The sequence below is a fragment of the Rhinichthys klamathensis genome, unplaced genomic scaffold (assembly GCF_029890125.1).
Source record: "Rhinichthys klamathensis goyatoka isolate OS25496 unplaced genomic scaffold, OSU_Roscu_1.1 h1tg000040l_1, whole genome shotgun sequence".
Lineage (NCBI taxonomy): Eukaryota > Metazoa > Chordata > Actinopteri > Cypriniformes > Leuciscidae > Rhinichthys > Rhinichthys klamathensis.
The window spans coordinates 12,504,716-12,522,376 of NW_026606587.1; the positions used below are offsets into that span (position 1 = coordinate 12,504,716).

Consider the following 17,661-nt stretch of genomic DNA (forward strand, 5'->3'; position numbering starts at 1 on the left):
GAGTAGGGGTGTAACCCCGGCATCCTGGCCAAATTTGCCCAGTGGCCTCTGTCCATCATGGCCTCCTAATCATACCCATATATATATACCAATTGGCTTCATCACTCTGTCTCCTCTCCACCAATAAGCTGGTGTGTGGTGGGCGTTCTGGCGCACTATGGCTGCCGTCGCATCATCCAGGTGGAGCTGCACATTGGTGGTGCTTGAGGAGATTCCCCCTTCTATGTAAAGCGCTTTGAGTGGCGAGAAAAGCGCTATATAAATGTGATGAATTATTATTACACTTCAAATCTTCAGGGTGGATAAGTGTTTTTAAAAGAAATCTCTTATGGTGACCAAGACCATAATGCAGTAATATTGTGAAATATTATTCCGGTCACGTGTTGTTACTGTAACGAAGTGCTCAATGATAGAGAATACAAGAAACACTCTTAATAAGTAAATCCCAGGAAAAAACAGGAAAACTTAGGAATATACGACTATGTAGAACACAAACTAGACCGAACTGAAAGCACACACAATAGGCTATATACATGTACAACCTGAATTCCGGAAAAGTTGGGGCGTTTTTTAAATTTAAATAAAATGAAAACTATACGACTTTCAAATCACATGAGCCAATATTTTATTCACAATAGAACATAGATAACATAACAAATGTTTAAACTGAGAAAATTTACACTTTTATCCAATAAATGAGCCCATTTCAAATTTGATGCCTGCTACAGGTCTCAAAATAGTTGGGACGGGGGCACGTTTACCATGGTGTAACATCTCCTCTTCTTTTCAAAACAGTTTGAAGACGTCTGGGCATCGAGTTTATGAGTGTCTGGAGTTTTGGTGTTGGAATTTGGTCCCATTCTTTCCTTATATCTGCTGAAGTGTTCGTGGTCGTCTTTGACGCATTTTTCGTTTAATGATGCGCCAAATGTTCTCCATAGGGGAAAGATCTGGACCAATTCAACACCGGACTCTTCTACGACGAAGCCATGCTGTTATAATAGCTGCAGTATGTGGTTTTGCATTGTCCTGCTGAAATACACAAGGCCTTCCCTGAAATAGACGTCGTCTGGAGGGGAGCATATGTTGCTCTGTCTAAAACCTTTATATAGCTTTCAGCATTCATAGTGCCTTCCAAAACATGCAAGCTGCCCATACCGTATGCACTTATGCACCCCCATACCATCAGAGATGCTGGCTTTTGAACTGAACGCTGATAACACGACGGAAGGTCTCCCTCTTCTTTTGCCTGGAGGACATGGCGTCCGTGATTTCCAACAAGAATGTCAAATTTGGACTCGTCGGACCATAGAATACTTTTACACTTTGAAATAGTCCATTTTAAATGAGCCTTGGCCCACAGGACACGACGGCGCTTCTGGACCATGTTCACATATGGCTTCCTTTTTGCATGATAGAGCTTTAGTTGGCATCTGCAGATGGCACGGCGGATTGTGTTTACCGACAGTGGTTTCTGGAAGTGTTCCTGGGCCCATTTAGTGATGTCATTCACACAATCATGCCGATGAGTGATGCAGTGTCGTCTGAGGGCCCGAAGACCACGGGCATCCAATAAAGGTCTTCGGCCTTGTCCCTTACTCACAGAGATTTCTCCAGTTTCTCTGAATCTTTTGATGATGTTGTGCACTGTAGATGATGAGATTTGCAAAGCCTTTGCAATTTGACGTTGAGGAACATTGTTTTTAAAGTGTTCCACAATCTTTTTACGCACTCTTTCACAGATTGGAGAGCCTCTGCCCATCTTTACTTCTGAGACTCTACCTCTCTAAAGCCTCGCTCACACTACAGGAGTTTTAAAATCCTAACCGATTTTGAAATCTGGTTGCAGCTCACACAAGCCTGGCTCACACTACAGGAGTTTTAGGCCGATTTATGCCCGATTTTCCCCTCCCGAGAATCGAAGAAAAAATCTTGTCGAGGACCTCGATCGGTTCCGATGTTCGGCACAGATTATCTGGTAATGTGAGGCATTCACAGATCGAATCTTGCACCTCCCGATCTGCTCTTACACAAATCGGGCTCGCCCGGATCATATCAAACATGTTTGATATTTATCGGGATGAGCAAGATTGTGATTACGTCAGTAGCCTACTGTCACAATAGCCAATTAGTCGGGCTGTCATGGTGAAGGAATTTCCATTGAGGTAATTTTGAGTGACTCATCAGCGCGATGCGCGCATTATCTCCATTTATCCATTTATTGCTAAATAAATAAGCACAATACAGTATAATAAATAATAATAAAATACTAAATGCATAATAAAGGCATCTGAAATAATAAACTAAGTAGCCTACAATCTAGTGTTGTCAAAAATATAGATTTTTCGATATCGATCCTGAACCATCTGCAACTCTTCCGTCTTCCGCAGGATGCACCCGAACTTCAGTAGTGAACGCGCCAGAGAGAAATGCACATTTCATACGGATTACATAAGCAGAGAGCAGTCTGTTGTCTGTTTTCTTTCGTTTTGAATTGTTCTGTTTAAAAGTAGACATGTCTGTGAGGCAAGTCTATCTTATACGCTGAGTTTCGGTTCATTTATGAAGTATCGCCGACGCCTCCGTTTCGTGATTATCTATCGTCTGCTATATTTACTTCTTATTTATAAAAATCCAGGCAATTGGTTGATGAAACATTGTTTAAAATTAAGATACAATTAATACAAAACGAAATTCGATTTAAAGAAAGGTTTTGTGCTTTCTGTTTGATGTCTTTGTGAAAGTTTTAAAGCATATTTTAAAGTCGCTTAGAGCGGTCATGTCCGTAACATTGTTTTTTCCTCAAATGCCAACACGAAAAATAGAATAATATGAATATTTTATGTTCTGTGGAGACTGAGAGCCCTTTCTTCATCCGGTGGGTAGTAGCTACTGTAGGCTATTACTTTGGTTTGCACAGTGTAATTCACAGAATTAGGCCTAGGCCTACACAAAAATATTTTCATTATAAAATATTTATATTCATTATAAAGTTATATTCATTCAAAGATAGGTTAAATGAAACAAGCTGTTAATTATTTTAATTTTAACTTTGAGCTCCACTTTACAATGCTCAGCTGAGCAGCAATGGGCATTGAGCAACGCTGCTGATGCTTTACCTGATCTATGGCATTGATTCATTGTATTGAACAGAGCTGACGCCATTCATTAGAAATATCCTTATTAAAAGGATGTTGTTATTTTTTTTTAAGATTTCGCTTTCCTTGGTCACACGGCAACCTTTTCACGAATATGACTTGATATGAAGGACAGATATTTTGTTTACATCCACCTTTCCGCTTCCGATCTGTTGCGTGAGATCACGTGAGGCGCTTTCTCTGGCACGAATCTTAATAACATTGTGTAGTGTGTGATGCGCCACGATTTTCAAATCTTGTAGTGTGAGCATGTTTAAGATTTGAGGTAAGAAAATCTGCAAAGATTCTCCTTAAGTGTGAGCTGCAACCAGATTTCAAAATCGGTTAGGATTTTAAAACTCCTGTAGTGTGAGCGAGGCTTTAAAGGAGAATCTTTGCAGATTTTCTTACCTCAAATCTTAAACATGCTCACACTAAAAGATTTGAAAATCGTGGCGCATCACACACTACACAATGTTATTAAGATTCGTGCCAGAGAAAGCGCCTCACGTGATCTCACGCAACAGATCAGAAAGCGGAAAGGTGGATGTAAACAAAATATCTGTCCTTCATATTAAGTCATATTCGTGAAAAGGTTGCCGTGTGACCAAGGAAAGCGAAATCTTTTTTAAAAAAATCATCCTTTTAATAAGGATATTTCTAATGAATGGCGTCAGCTCTGTTCAATACAATGAATCAATGCCATAGATCTCTATAAGGTAAAGCATCAGCAGCGTTGCTCAATGCCCATTGCTGCTCAGCTGAGCATTGTAAAGTGGAGCTCAAAGTTAAAATTAAAATAATTAACAGCTTGTTTCATTTAACCTATCTTTGAATGAATATAACTTTATAATGAATATAAATATTTTATAATGAAAATATTTTTGTGTAGGCCTAGGCCTAATTCTGTGAATTACACTGTGCAAACCAAAGTAATAGCCTACAGTAGGCTAGCTACTACCCACCGGATGAAGAAAGGGCTCTCAGTCTCCACAGAACATAAAATATTCATATTTTATTTTTCGTGTTGGCATTTGAGGAAAAAACAATGTTACGGACATGACCGCTCTAAGCGACTTTAAAATATGCTTTAAAACTTTCACAAAGACATCAAACAGAAAGCACAAAACCTTTCTTTAAATCGAATTTCGTTTTGCATTAATTGTATCCTAATTTTAAACAATGTTTCATCAACCAATTGCCTGGATTTTTATAAATAATAAGTAAATATAGCAGACGATAGATAATCACGAAACGGAGGCGTCGGCGATACTTCATAAATGAACCGAAACTCAGCGTATAAGATAGCCTACTTGCCTCACAGACATGTCTACTTTTAAACAGAACAATTCAAAACGAAAGAAAACAGACTACAGACTGCACTCTGCTTATGTAATCCGTATGAAATGTGCATTTCTCTCTGGCGCGTTCACTACTGAAGACCGCGTGCATCCTGCGGAAGACGGAAGAGTTGCAGATGGTTCAGGATCGATATCGAAAAATCTATATTTTTGACAATACTAGATTGTAGGCTACTTAGTTTATTATTTCAGATGCCTTTATTATGCATTTAGTATTTTATTATTATTTATTATACTGTATTATGCTTATTTATTTAGCAATAAATGGATAATGGAGATAATGCGCGCATCGCGCTGATGAGTCACTCAAAATTACCTCAATGGAAATTCCTTCACCATGACAGCCCTACTTATTGGCTATTGTGACAGTACTGACGTAATCACAATCTTGCTCATCCCGATAAATATCAAACATGTTTGATATGATCGGGGCGAGCCCGATTTGTGTAAGAGCAGATCGGGAGGTGCAAGATTCGATCTGTGAATGCCTCACATTACCAGATAATCTGTGCCGAACATCGGAACCGATCGAGGTCCTCGACAAGATTTTTTCTCCGATTCTCGGGAGGGGAAAATCGGGCATAAATCGGCCTAAAACTCTTGTAGTGTGAGCCAGGCTTAAGACATCCCTTTTATAGCTAATCATGTTACAGACCTGATATCAATGAACTTAATTAGTTGCTAATATTCTCCCACCTGAATCCTTTCTAATTTTTTTGCTTTTTCAACCATTTGTTGCCCCCGTCCCAACTATTTTGAGACATGTACCAGGCATCAAATTTGAAATGAGCTCATTTAGTGCATAAAAGTGTGAAATTTCTCAGTTTAAACAATTGTTATGTTATCTATGTTCTATTGTGAATAAAATATTGGCTCATGTGATTTGAAAGTCTTATAGTTTTCATTTTATTCAAATTTAAAAAACGTCCCAACTTTTCCGGAATTCGGGTTGTATATATATATATATACTTATATATGGGAGGAAAATCCACAGAACGGAACAGGTGTTTAACTGATCAACAAGCATGAGAACTAACACTGACAGGGAACTCAGGCACAACGGGAACAGATCACAACCAAACTATACACAAATGAACTGACTGAATTAAACAACCATGACATTTACAAAAAAAGTATATATTTCAGTCACATGATCCTTCAGAAATCATTCTAATATGATGATTTGATGCTCAAGAAATATTCCTTATTATTATCAGTGTTGAAAAAAGTTGTGCTGCTTCATATTTTTGTGGAAACTGAGACACTTTTTTTTCCAGAATTCTTTAATGGATAGATTTTTTTTACACCAATTGTAGTATTAACTTTGTTACCCAAGTTATTGTTAACTAATTGGTTGGTTTCATAAGTTTTATGAAAAATATTGTATCTTAAATTTTTGGAATTTTATTTTAAAATAAGGTTATCAGTAACTACAAACCAATATTTGGTCCCAAAATATTTCCCAATCCTTGCAACCTTCATAACCATTCTGGCATTTTTTTAAACAAATTTTGATTTAATTTTTGTTTGTGGCATCTTATTTAACCCTCTGGGGTCCTTCATTTCAGAGTCACACTCAGGACCTTCGGGTCCAAATGGGCCGGAAGGGTGGGATTAATATTTATTTTAAAAAAATCATATATTTTTTTTTACTTGTTTTTTATAATATTTTTTCTTTTCTTTTTTGGTGTTTTGAGATAATTTCAAAAATAAAAATGATTTATAATTAATATTAATGCAATAATTATGACCCATTTTTCCCCCATTGAATATAATAGAATTTTTTTTTTTTTTTACATTTTAAAGCTGTATTTCATTTTAGAGTCAAGCCTAGGCCTCATGAAAGCAATTTCTGAAATGAGATGGATGCCATCTGGTGGACAAACTGAGCATTTTAAAAATTCAAAACCCATATGTAATCTGAATTTATTAGTGTGTATGTGTATAAAAGTGTGTTTGTGTGTGTGTGGATGTGTCTGTTTTGCACTCTTGATGTTTTATAGATTCCCCCCTTCACTGTTGTGTGCTTTTTTTCTGGATCGTGGCTGATTTGTAGATTGTACGCACAAAAAAACTCTGTATTTTCACATTTTTGCCAATTTCCCATTCATTTCCTATGCGATCGGGTCCATTTGGACCCGAAGGTCCTGAGTGTGACTATTTTTTTTACAACCACTTAGACTATTCAAATCTTGTCCCCAATTTTTTGGGTGTTCATATACCAAGTACCAACAAAGTCACCAAATTTCGGACCATTCCGATAAAGCTATGATTTTTAAAAAGAAATTATTTAAATGCTTCGGGTCCATTTGGGTTAATGCTTGAAAACAGAGAAAACACACTGATCCTTTATTTAAAGACTCCCTCTGTGTTTCGACTTTATAATCCCTGAATAATTTAGAAACATAGTCTATCCATTAATAAATCAACAAATACACATAATATGATTACTACATTAAAACTAGGATACTCTGATTTTCTTGTCCACTCAGGGTAATGTTCGCCCCAACACGTGTACTCGCCCTCTGTGTGGCACTTAATGTTTGGAAGTACACAGCTTACATTGGATTGCCTTCAACTTTTGTGCTGAAGGCTGAAATTTGTGCTGACGTTGTTGAGTTCACACTTCCAGGCTCGAGCACAGCTGTCCTGGACCATCTGCCCAGTGTGAGATAATGCAATACTCTTCACATCCTCCACTTCCACCTCCGCTATTAACACTCCCGCTCTCGCATTCACTCAGACAAGAACATATAGATGGAAGAGACAGATGCCTGTCGTCATTTACTCATGTTGTTCTGTTATGACTTGCTTTCTTCCGTGGAACACAAATGGAGAAATTTAGTAGAATGTTCTTGCTGCTCTTTTCCATACAATGAAAGTGAATGGCGATCAGAAGCTGTCAAGGCTACAAAAATGACAGAAAGCACCAATAAAGTGGTGTTTCACACACAAAGCTATCATGGCTTCAGAAGATTTGGAATATAGCGCAGAGTCGTGTGAAATACTGTTGTGATACTCTTTGTTGGTGTAGGGTTGCAACAGGCGTTTGTACGTTTTTACTTAAATCGGAACGTAAAAGTCCACATTAGAGGTTTAGTAACTAGTTAGTTTGTAATGTTGTGCTTAATTTAAATGAGCTTACATTTGTTCTTAAAGTCACCATGAAATCAAATTTGATGGAATATTATATTGCAGTATTCCATCAAATTTATCCATGCAGCATTATTTATTTATTTTTTTACATAAATTTACCTTCGTTGTCCTTAATCAATATTATTTCCCCTGCCGCTTTCAAAAACATATCTTCTCTTCCCTGATGATGTGTTTACTGGCGTGAGGGCGGGGCAACCTGTCACTCACATGAGATCCACCAATAGCAAATCCAATCAATTCCCCATGGACAAAATCAAGTCCCGCCCTACATTTGTCCTTGTTCCAGTAGCCGTTTCACTCCGATATACAGTACAGCACGGCACAATAGGGAAGACTTTTGCAACTTCCTTGTCGTGCCAACTATAAGGTAGAACGTAGCTAGTAGGTTGTAAGCTCTCCATAAATTAATGTGTGGTTGCATAATATTAAAGTTAACCTTCAATGATCCAATGGCAGCCTTCAAAATCCTGAGCAGAAGTTGTTGAATTTCAGTTTATCCTGTTAAGGTTGATTCTAACTAATGTTACCTCATGTAATTTCCACTGAAACGATGCTTAATCATGAAATAATGTAATCAATTACTGTATATGCAAATAACATTCCAAATCTATGGAAGCTAGGTTCCACCAATAATTTTTTTATTATTAAAAGGCTACTTTTTTTCTCCCAATTGTGAGTTTTATCTAGCAATTCAGAGTTTTTTTTCTCAGAATTGGACTTATCACAATTTAGAAAAGAAGTCAGAATTGAAAAACTGTGAAAATTGCGAGATTTAAACACGCAATTGTGAAAATTTATATCTGAAATACTGACTTTTTTCTTGCAATTCTAACTTTTTGTCTCGCTATTGCGACTTTATATCCTGCAATTCTGACCTTATTTCTTGCCATTCCCAGACAGCAACACGTGGATTCCACACGGCCCAGATGTGGGCCGACATTATGTTGCTGTCTGGGTTGCAAGTTTACATCTCGTAATTCTGAGAGAAAAAACAAGTCAGAATTCCAAGATGTAAACTCGCAATTGTGAGGAAAAGGCCGAATTGTGAGATAAAAAGGCACATATCTTTTAAATTGTTTTATTTTGTGGCGGAAACAAGCATACCAATCGGTATTCATAATTAATAGCAATAAATAAATACTGATACAAAAAAAAAAAAAAAACAACAAGAAATGGCATTTATGATTGATTGATTTTATTTGGCAAGCACATGGAGGACGCACACAAAAGTTTGCCGTTTAGATCGGGTTCGTGTTGAACAAGTCTTTTATTCACAATGTTCTCTCTATTAAAATGTAAACAAGTAAATGTCAACATCACCACATGTCTAAAGAATTTGTCAGGGAATCAATCTGTGTTTTTATTCCAAGTCCAGCCATATTACTCCAGCTCGAAGGCTTCTGTAAATATTTAGTTTATACGTAGGATTACGTTTCAATTAAGTGTACTAAATATTTAATAGTGCGTGACTTTAGTGCCCCTGTGTCGCAACGAAGTGCAACATGTTTCCGGTCACCAAAGAGCAACATCAACATTGTGCCAAACAGCTCCTTCTGTGTAAATGAGGATTTTAAGGTAAACGTCATTCAGTTTCAACTCCGAATAAGAATTCAACGCAAGCCGTTGCATACCAAACAAAAGCTGATACATTTATTGATGCATTTGCGCTATAAATGTGGCGTCGACAGTCGTAATGCAAGCCTTTGGAGAAAACAGACTCACAAACCAGTGTTTCAAAAGTCCATATCTGTTGACCCGCGTTGTCTCTCTCAGAACAAAGCAATGTTCCACAAATTAAAATTTACTACAGCCGTCACATAAACATCACACACAATGTTAATTTAAACCGCTGTATACTCTGCAACCTTCAACCGTATTCTTCAAGCGTATAAATCAAGGCTGGTGTTTTCAGTTGGCTGAGACTCGGTGTGTGGATACATCAGCCGCTGGAAGCGAGCCCAGTCGTCACTGCTAATGCTAACAGTCATGTATTTGTAGCATAGCACCTCGCTAAGATGGGTCATCCACACCGCTATAAATAAGGAGCTAGCGGTTACACTCGGCTTTCAGAAAGAGACGGCATGTAGCTGCGAGCTATGCATTATCATATTTAATCACCCCTACTAACCTGCAGTCAATTTCACTGTAAACACAATTTATGTTGTAAACTCGTCAGCAAGAGTGATGTTTACAAGCTTCTTTACGCGGCATGAAAGGGTTCGTGAACAGCATTTATTGGATGTAATCCTTGTAGAGTAACATAAGTGATCTGCAGATCTTACACACTGTTGGTTTTAACGTACGAAGCGAAACATTTATAGCATCTCTTATTTTCTGGCCGATATCGAATTCGTCATTATAAAACGCAATCAACTCGGAACGGACTCGATTTTAAGACATGAAGAGGAAAACCGTACGAGGCTTTTTAATACGTGTATTTCTATAGCTTAAGTCTGACGCTGTAGCAGCAGTTCTGAGACACTTCTGCCAAGCTGCATCACTGACACACGACAACAACATTACCAAACAAAACTGGCCGTCGATCAGCTCTTAATAATATCAGTTCATCTACAATTCTCATGGTCACTTTCACAAAAACTACACTTCAAAAAGTTCTAGATAAACGCATCCTGGTACAAAAATGCAACAAAATTCAAATCGTGTAATAAAAAATAAGGGTAGAGTGTAAATATATATTCATATTTATACATTTCTAGATGTATTTACAAGAAAGGCTGTGAGTTGCCCGTTGTTAAAATACATTCGGGCAGACCGTTTAGTGGAATACATTTTCTTAAGAATTTGGTCTCGGAGGCAAAATAAAGGTCCTTGTTTAACACCAATAGAAAATATAAACGCTCCCAACGTCCCTCGTTCAGTGACGGCAAGGGTTTCTCTACTACAGATGACATGAGGCGGATATTTCGTTTTGAAAAGTCTCGAGAAGCAAACACGCACCACTTTCTGCTCAAGTGCCCTAGGACAGGTGAAGGGGTCAGTGAACGGCCAGTTTGTTCTCCTCCAGCCGGATCATTAGGTGATGTCCATCCCTGAAGTGTGTGTGCTCTGTGGCAAAGCGTGTTCTCCGTGAGTTCATCCCGACAGGTCACACACTGCGGAGTGAGGGAGCTCAGCGCTTCTTGAACGCCACCCCGCGGTTGGGGTGCGGGGGGAATTTGGGCAGGCAGGGCTCATCAGCGCCGGGGTCGTGAGAGAACACTGAGTCTTCACCGGAAGAGCAGGTAGAGCTGCGGGTGTCCGGGAAATTTGGAGAAAATTGGTCCAGAGACATAGACAGGTCTAGGTACTCCTGAAAATGTCAAACGTACACAAAATGTAGTATTTTTCATTTTTTGTTACCATAACAACAACCACAATTATTTAATAAACAATAACATTTTAATTGTAATTCTATTTAATATTAATAATTATAATAATCAACAACACTAACGTTGTTGTTCTTGTTTATTATTATTATTATTAATTATTGACCAATTATAACAATAAAAATAATAATAATCATGGACTGCTTTAGATGAAACAGGGGTCATAGCACTTGCACATTGTTGTCCTACTGTTAGTTTCACTGCTTCTATTGTTAGCGTCTGCTAAATGTAAATAATAAATATTATATTATTTTATCTTGTTAATGCATTATTATTGATATTTTTAATTATTGAATAATAATATAATAATCATCATAAAAAGCAAATAACAACGTTCTTGTTTATTTTTATTATTATGTGTTAATGTTTTATTATTGATATTGAATAATACAAACTATTATTATTATTTATTATTAATTACTGTGTAATGATAGTAATAATAATTATGTTATTGTTATTATTATCATTATTATTTGTTAATGTATTTTTATTGATATTAATAATTATTGAATAATTAATTTTGATTGTGACAGCATAGCTCTAGGTATATTAAATAACTATTGAATAATAATAATTATAATAATAGTAAATTAAAAAAAAAATATTATTATTTTTATTTGTTAATGTATTATTACTTATATTATTATTATTGAATATTGATAATTCATATTATTAATGATTGAATAATAATAGTAATAATTATTATTATTATGCAATGTATTATCGGTTTATTATTAGTAATAATCTGAATAATCATCATCATCATCAGTAATAATGTTGTTCTAGTTCATTGTTATTATTTGTTTACTGATCAATAACAATAATAATGTTATTATTATTATTATATACTGATATATATTGATATTAATTACTGAATAACAAAACCAACAATAACAATTTGTCAATTCATTATAATTGATATTAACTATTGAATAATAATAATGATAATTATTATATTATTATTATTAATGGTTGAATAATAATTATAATTAATGTATTATTATTTATGATTGAATGACAACGACAATAATCATTAGTTAATTACTTATTATTATTAAATAGTCACAATTATTGGAAATAATTATAATAATTAATTAAAATAATAATTATTGTCCAATTCATTCATTCATTAAGCACAGCTGAAATGTCGTGCAATGTATTGAAAGCTGGTTTGTGGATTATAAAGCTGTTCCGGGGTGCGTTTCCCAAAAGCATCGTTAACCAACTCCGCTCGCCAGTTCCACTGAACTCTATTGGTCCCGACGGAAGTTTGGGAAACGCAGCCCTGATCCGCTCCTGCTTCTGCTCACCTGACAGGACGACATGGAGAGTGTGCGGTCCAGATCCTCCACCAGCTGTTTGAAAGTGGGTCTCTGAGACGGGACGGCATGCCAACAATCCCTCATCATCATATACCTGCAAGAGGAACGTCAGAAGATCATCAGAAGATCTCTAGCACCATCATGACAGAAGTCATATCATTACTACAAGCTTACAGTTCATGGGTGCATGTGGAGGGCCGGTCCATGCGGTGGCCTTCCTTTAGCAGTTTAAAGAGTTCCTCGACTGGGACACCTGGGTACGGTGAGCCGCCCAGAGTAAAGATCTCCCACAGCAACACCCCAAAAGACCACCTAACACACCATCACAATGACCATTATTAACAGACAAAGGCATTATGTATCCGAGTGTTTGAGAGAATGTGTTCAGACGTACACGTCGCTCTGATGGGTGTAAATGCGGTCGAACAGAGCTTCAGGGGCCATCCATTTCACTGGTAAACGACCCTGTGAAAAACACAATCACTTTATTCACCAACTCATCAAATCTGTTACAGATTACAGATTATAGATCAGCATTTGTGACAATCCCGCAGAGAGGATTTTATAATTATGGCTCAAAGAAAATCAAAACGACGAGAATCATACAAGTCCCCCTGTAGTCAATCTTCAAACTCACCTTTGATCCCCAAAATGACATATTTAAACGTGTTTTTTTTTTCTTGAAAGAAGGAATGCCTTAACACATCTTGAAAATAACTCTACACCCTTGCCTCATTTAGTCCTGGGACCCAGGCATAGACTTTTGTCCACTGTAGAGGACATCAGGACTTAAATCATGTTTATCAGGCATTCTGGGAGACACAACAAGTGAATATGTAAATCAATAATACATCAATATTCCTATGAAATATTAGATATTATTATTAAAAATGTTACTAATTATTACTCCAATTATTACAATACACTTCTTTTTTCATTAAATGTTGCTCCAAGAACACATTAATGTGCAAATTAGATACCGTGTATAGATACATTGCATTGAATGGGAATATTAATTTATGCCCATTTTACCCACATATTGCATAAAAGTAAAATGGTGTATCAATTAATTCCGTTATATCTTTCATAACATAGTTGAGAATCATCTTTATACAAATTTTGGTTTAAAAAAAAAATCCTGAAACCCCAAAATGTATTGGTGATATCCCATTGTTTTTGCCTATACATATAATTTGATGTCATTTAATTTGTTTAACAACTGAGTCCTGGTGTCCACTACAGAGGACATAGCAGAACATATGAATCAAATATAATTTAATAAAAAAACAACAACAATGCTCTAAACAATGTGATGACATGAAAAAAACTAAATTAAAAAAATTCTGGTTCTCAGAAGGATACGCAGTTCTATGATTATGCAAATGATCCCCGCCTCCACTCACTCACAGCAGCTCAGAGATCCACTCGTTGACCTGATTGGTTACATGCAGGGTTTGAAATGAGCTTTTTCACTCACTGGCAAATTTGGCAACTACATTTTTAAGTTACCGGCCATTCAAAACTTCTACTAGCCAAAAAAATAATAAAAAAAACCTGATTAACTACGTCACAGCTATATATATATATATATAATTTGGAAATCCTGTCATCCAGCATCTCCTCCCTTCCTCTTTTATCCTCATAATTTTCACCAAAAATGTGTTTTAGGTAGTGCTGTCAAACGATTAAAATATTTAAATCGCATTAATGTCATAGTTAACTCGCAATTAATCGCACATTTTTATCTATTCTAAATGTCTCTTGATTTCTTTTTGTCCCATTATTTTCTCTTATTTTAATGCTCGTATCAACATGGAAAAGTGGATCGGCTTGCTTTGTGGAAATGTTTTTTATTGAAAACAACATCGGCATATACTGTGTTCAATTTCACACTAACATTCTCGCTTGGAGCAAATAATCTCTCACACAATGTAAAACTGTCCATCAATAAAAGGGTGAAAGAAATACTGACGAGGTCCTGATATTGACGAGGGGGCGGAGAATTCGCATCAGCTGTGTGTGTGTGTGTGTGTGTGTGTGTGCTTGGCCATCATCAAGCGGTATTTCAGACTGGACGTGCTGCGATGACGATAGCTCAGTTCACAACGACAAAACACACAGATCACTTTGGTCTTGTCAATGGAACCATTTGGTAACTTTGTAAAAGTAAACTTTCCATTCAGAATCTTATTGGCATCGATTTCGGCGTCTCGCGCTCGTCATCCACTCAAAACGTAATGTTAACCAACTATTTGGCCGGCTCGCAGACCCAAACAAGTGTGTGCGGCGTGCCTGTTGTTTTGTTTCCGGTCTAGCTAGATCCGCTTGCGCTTTCAAAACGTCCTCGCGCGGCGCAAACCATTGAAATGAATGGGTTTCACCGCACATGCCGCGTCCTGTTGCAAAAGCATGTGAAAAAAAACTACAAAGTTTGCTAGGCCAAAAAGACCGTTAATCACGCGATAAAAAAATTAACGCCGTTAAAATGGGTTTGCGTTAACGCCGTTAATAACGCGTTTAACTGACAGCCCTAGTTTTAGGTGGACAGATCAATACAGTACAAAGAACATCAAAAAAAAATTGGATGTTGGAAAATAATGTATTTTCTTTTCTGTTAACCAGATACTTTTTAATCTTCGCTATTGCTTCAATGCAAATGAACAAGCGCGCCGTTATTTGTTGTGTAGTGACGTGTGTGTTCAAGTAAGCCAGATATGCACAGATTATGCACAATACGCTGTATTTAATATATCACGATGACTCACAAGTTCAGTATTTAAGTATAAACATAATAAGTAACACGCAAAATTGGCTAGTGATTTGACAGCGTTACTCGCCACAGCAGATTTTTACCCGCATTTGGCAGGTGTTAATTTCAAACCGTGGTTACAAGGTCGTTTGTGACGTCAGAAACACCAGCGATTTCAAACCGTGTTTTTGAGACTGTCTTTGGTTCACTGCAGTTTTAAGGAGAAAATACTCAGCAATGCTGTCAACTTATGAATTTACACATGGTTTGTCTTAAAGCATATTAAAAACACCACATAGACATATAAACAACATTAAAAGCTGGACTTACACCACAGGGGGACTTTAAGATACAGATAGCATCAGATAGCACTCAATGCAAGAACTAAAAGCAATGGAAGACCAGATTAAAAACTGGCGTTTAATAAAGTGACTTTTCTGATGTGTCTCAGTCTGAAATCTTACATTGGTGGTTTTCTTGTAGTAATCGATATGATGGATGTCCCTGGCCAGGCCGAAGTCGGCTATCTTCATCACGCTGTCTTCAGTTACCAGGACATTACGGGCAGCCAAGTCTCTATGAATACACTACAACAGTGAAAACACACATGTACATTAATCAAGGGAACAATTATAAAGACGCCATTTGACTGCTATCTATGAGAACAGAAGAGATGGCGACCTTCTTGGATGAAAGGTACTCCATGCCACGAGCCACCTGGTAGGCGCAGGAGATCAGGTCTTTGATTGACATGTTCTCCACGGGCCCCTGGTCGGGGTTGTAGCAATACTCCATCCCAGGTGGACGGCGCACACGCAGATACTCTCTCAGATTCCCCTTTGCAGCAAACTCCACAAGGACGTACAGCGGACCTGACAAAGGCCATATGAAACATGATCAGTCTTTACCGGAGAGGCCACAGTTTTTGATACACTAATGTGTGATTCAATAAGGAAGTTAGGTTCGTTTAATCTAGCCACGTGAAATCACAACAGCTGGACTGATGACAACCTTTTGAAGCAGAGTGATTTTGAAATGTGATTTACGCCCATTATCTCTAAGCGCTTCCCTCCGCCCATCCGCCTTCTTAATTCACCCTTTACTCACCATCTTGTGTGCAGGCCCCCAGCAAGTTGATGATGTTCTTGTGTTTGCCAATGATCTTCATCATTTCCATCTCGGAGATGAGATCTGACAGGTCCTTCTCTGTGGCGTCGGCTATAAAAGCAATATTGATGAACACACGTATATCTTAGTATGACAGATCGTGGAACCTTCAACCTCTACGCCCTGAGGGACAAACAGGTTATTATATTCATGCTTTCCTTTTTCAGATATTTTCCGGTGTGGACTTTCAATACAATGACATGAAAAAGCATCCAGAACATCATCGGATGCATTTCCGAGCTATACTAAATTCTCGGTGGAAAATAATGTAGCATGACAATTGATTTTATTGGATAGTTAAAAAAAAATCGGCTATGCCACTATTAGGATTTTCTATAGAATAATGTGTATTGATGAACTGTGTACAAGTTCAGAAACATTTATTATTTTTGTTTAGCAGGTTAATTCAATCACTGTTTTTTTTTACCATTTATAATGCTGTTGAGAATAATACTGTCTATGTATGATACATTACAGTTCAGTAAGTGAGTCAAATGTGAATGCATTGAATAAATCGAATGGATAACGAGAGTCTGGGAGTTTGTTTCAGTAATCGGTTCATAAGAGTCATTCATTTGTGAATTAGCCTACTGTACAGTGGTCAAGCTCGATGTTTGCTAAGGCTCCCAGTTACTTAGGACTTAAAGGGGTGGTTCAGGATTTTGGACATCGGGCCTCATTTCCAAGTTAGCCTTAGTGTTATTTATCAGTGGAGACAGTTTTCAAAAATGGTCATCCAGTCGTTCCAGTTGCGTAGTTCGCCGGTGCTAGGCTAGCGCGAGTCAACGGTAACTGCTAGCCTGCCATTAAAAACAGTTTTAATAAGCCCCTTTAATAAGACTAAGAGAAAACTGTTGTTCATTTTTATTTATAATGTTTCATACAGGAGAGAAGCCAGTCAGCCGAGTTTGTGGCAAAACCTTTTACAGTGCTTGTATATTGTTGTCTTTTACGGCATATGTTAATTCATTCTCAGAAAGTAGAACTGAAATGACAACTACAATGAAAACTGAAAATATAAAAATAAAAACGAATTCAAAATATGAATAAATACTATAATAGTACATAAATAAAACTAAAATAACACAGACGCAGGACACGTCAGCACACACTCTTGTGTTGCCGATGTTTGCTAATGTTTCCGGGCATTGACTCGCGAGGAGAGGACAGGAAACAGACAGACCCCGAATCAGAATAAACAAACTGCTGTGGTACGGTATGTGACACCAGAGCTCAAATAACATGCTTCAGGGTGAAGGTGGAAAACAGACCAGAGCTCAGTGGACCATCAGATTCCTCATGCGATACTGAATTCCAGACAGAGTTTGCTGGCATATTACACCCCACACACACACACGTATCAGCTAACAACGGTGGCAGAAA

General features: G+C 37.3%; 1 protein-coding gene and 1 long non-coding RNA gene across 3 annotated transcripts in view; one reads left to right on the forward strand and one right to left on the reverse strand.

Annotated features, from left to right (window-relative positions):
* Positions 1 to 10,703: 10,703 nt before the first annotated feature.
* fgfr1a (fibroblast growth factor receptor 1a) overlaps positions 10,704 to 17,661 on the reverse strand; it is a 49,434-nt gene continuing 42,476 nt past the window's right edge. For both annotated transcript variants that reach the window (XM_056246880.1, XM_056246881.1), the window contains exons 12-18: positions 16,219 to 16,329; positions 15,793 to 15,983; positions 15,576 to 15,698; positions 12,757 to 12,827; positions 12,537 to 12,674; positions 12,351 to 12,456; positions 10,704 to 10,964 (exon numbers count right to left, since the gene is read on the reverse strand). In XM_056246880.1, coding sequence (XP_056102855.1) covers positions 10,785 to 10,964; positions 12,351 to 12,456; positions 12,537 to 12,674; positions 12,757 to 12,827; positions 15,576 to 15,698; positions 15,793 to 15,983; positions 16,219 to 16,329 — 920 coding nt within the window. In that variant the 3' untranslated portion in view covers positions 10,704 to 10,784. The remainder of the gene's footprint in view (positions 10,965 to 12,350; positions 12,457 to 12,536; positions 12,675 to 12,756; positions 12,828 to 15,575; positions 15,699 to 15,792; positions 15,984 to 16,218; positions 16,330 to 17,661) is intronic.
* On the forward strand, positions 16,748 to 17,308 carry LOC130082112 (uncharacterized). The gene is made up of 2 exons (XR_008806739.1): positions 16,748 to 16,930; positions 17,124 to 17,308. It is a non-coding gene; the product is annotated as an uncharacterized LOC130082112 (long non-coding RNA).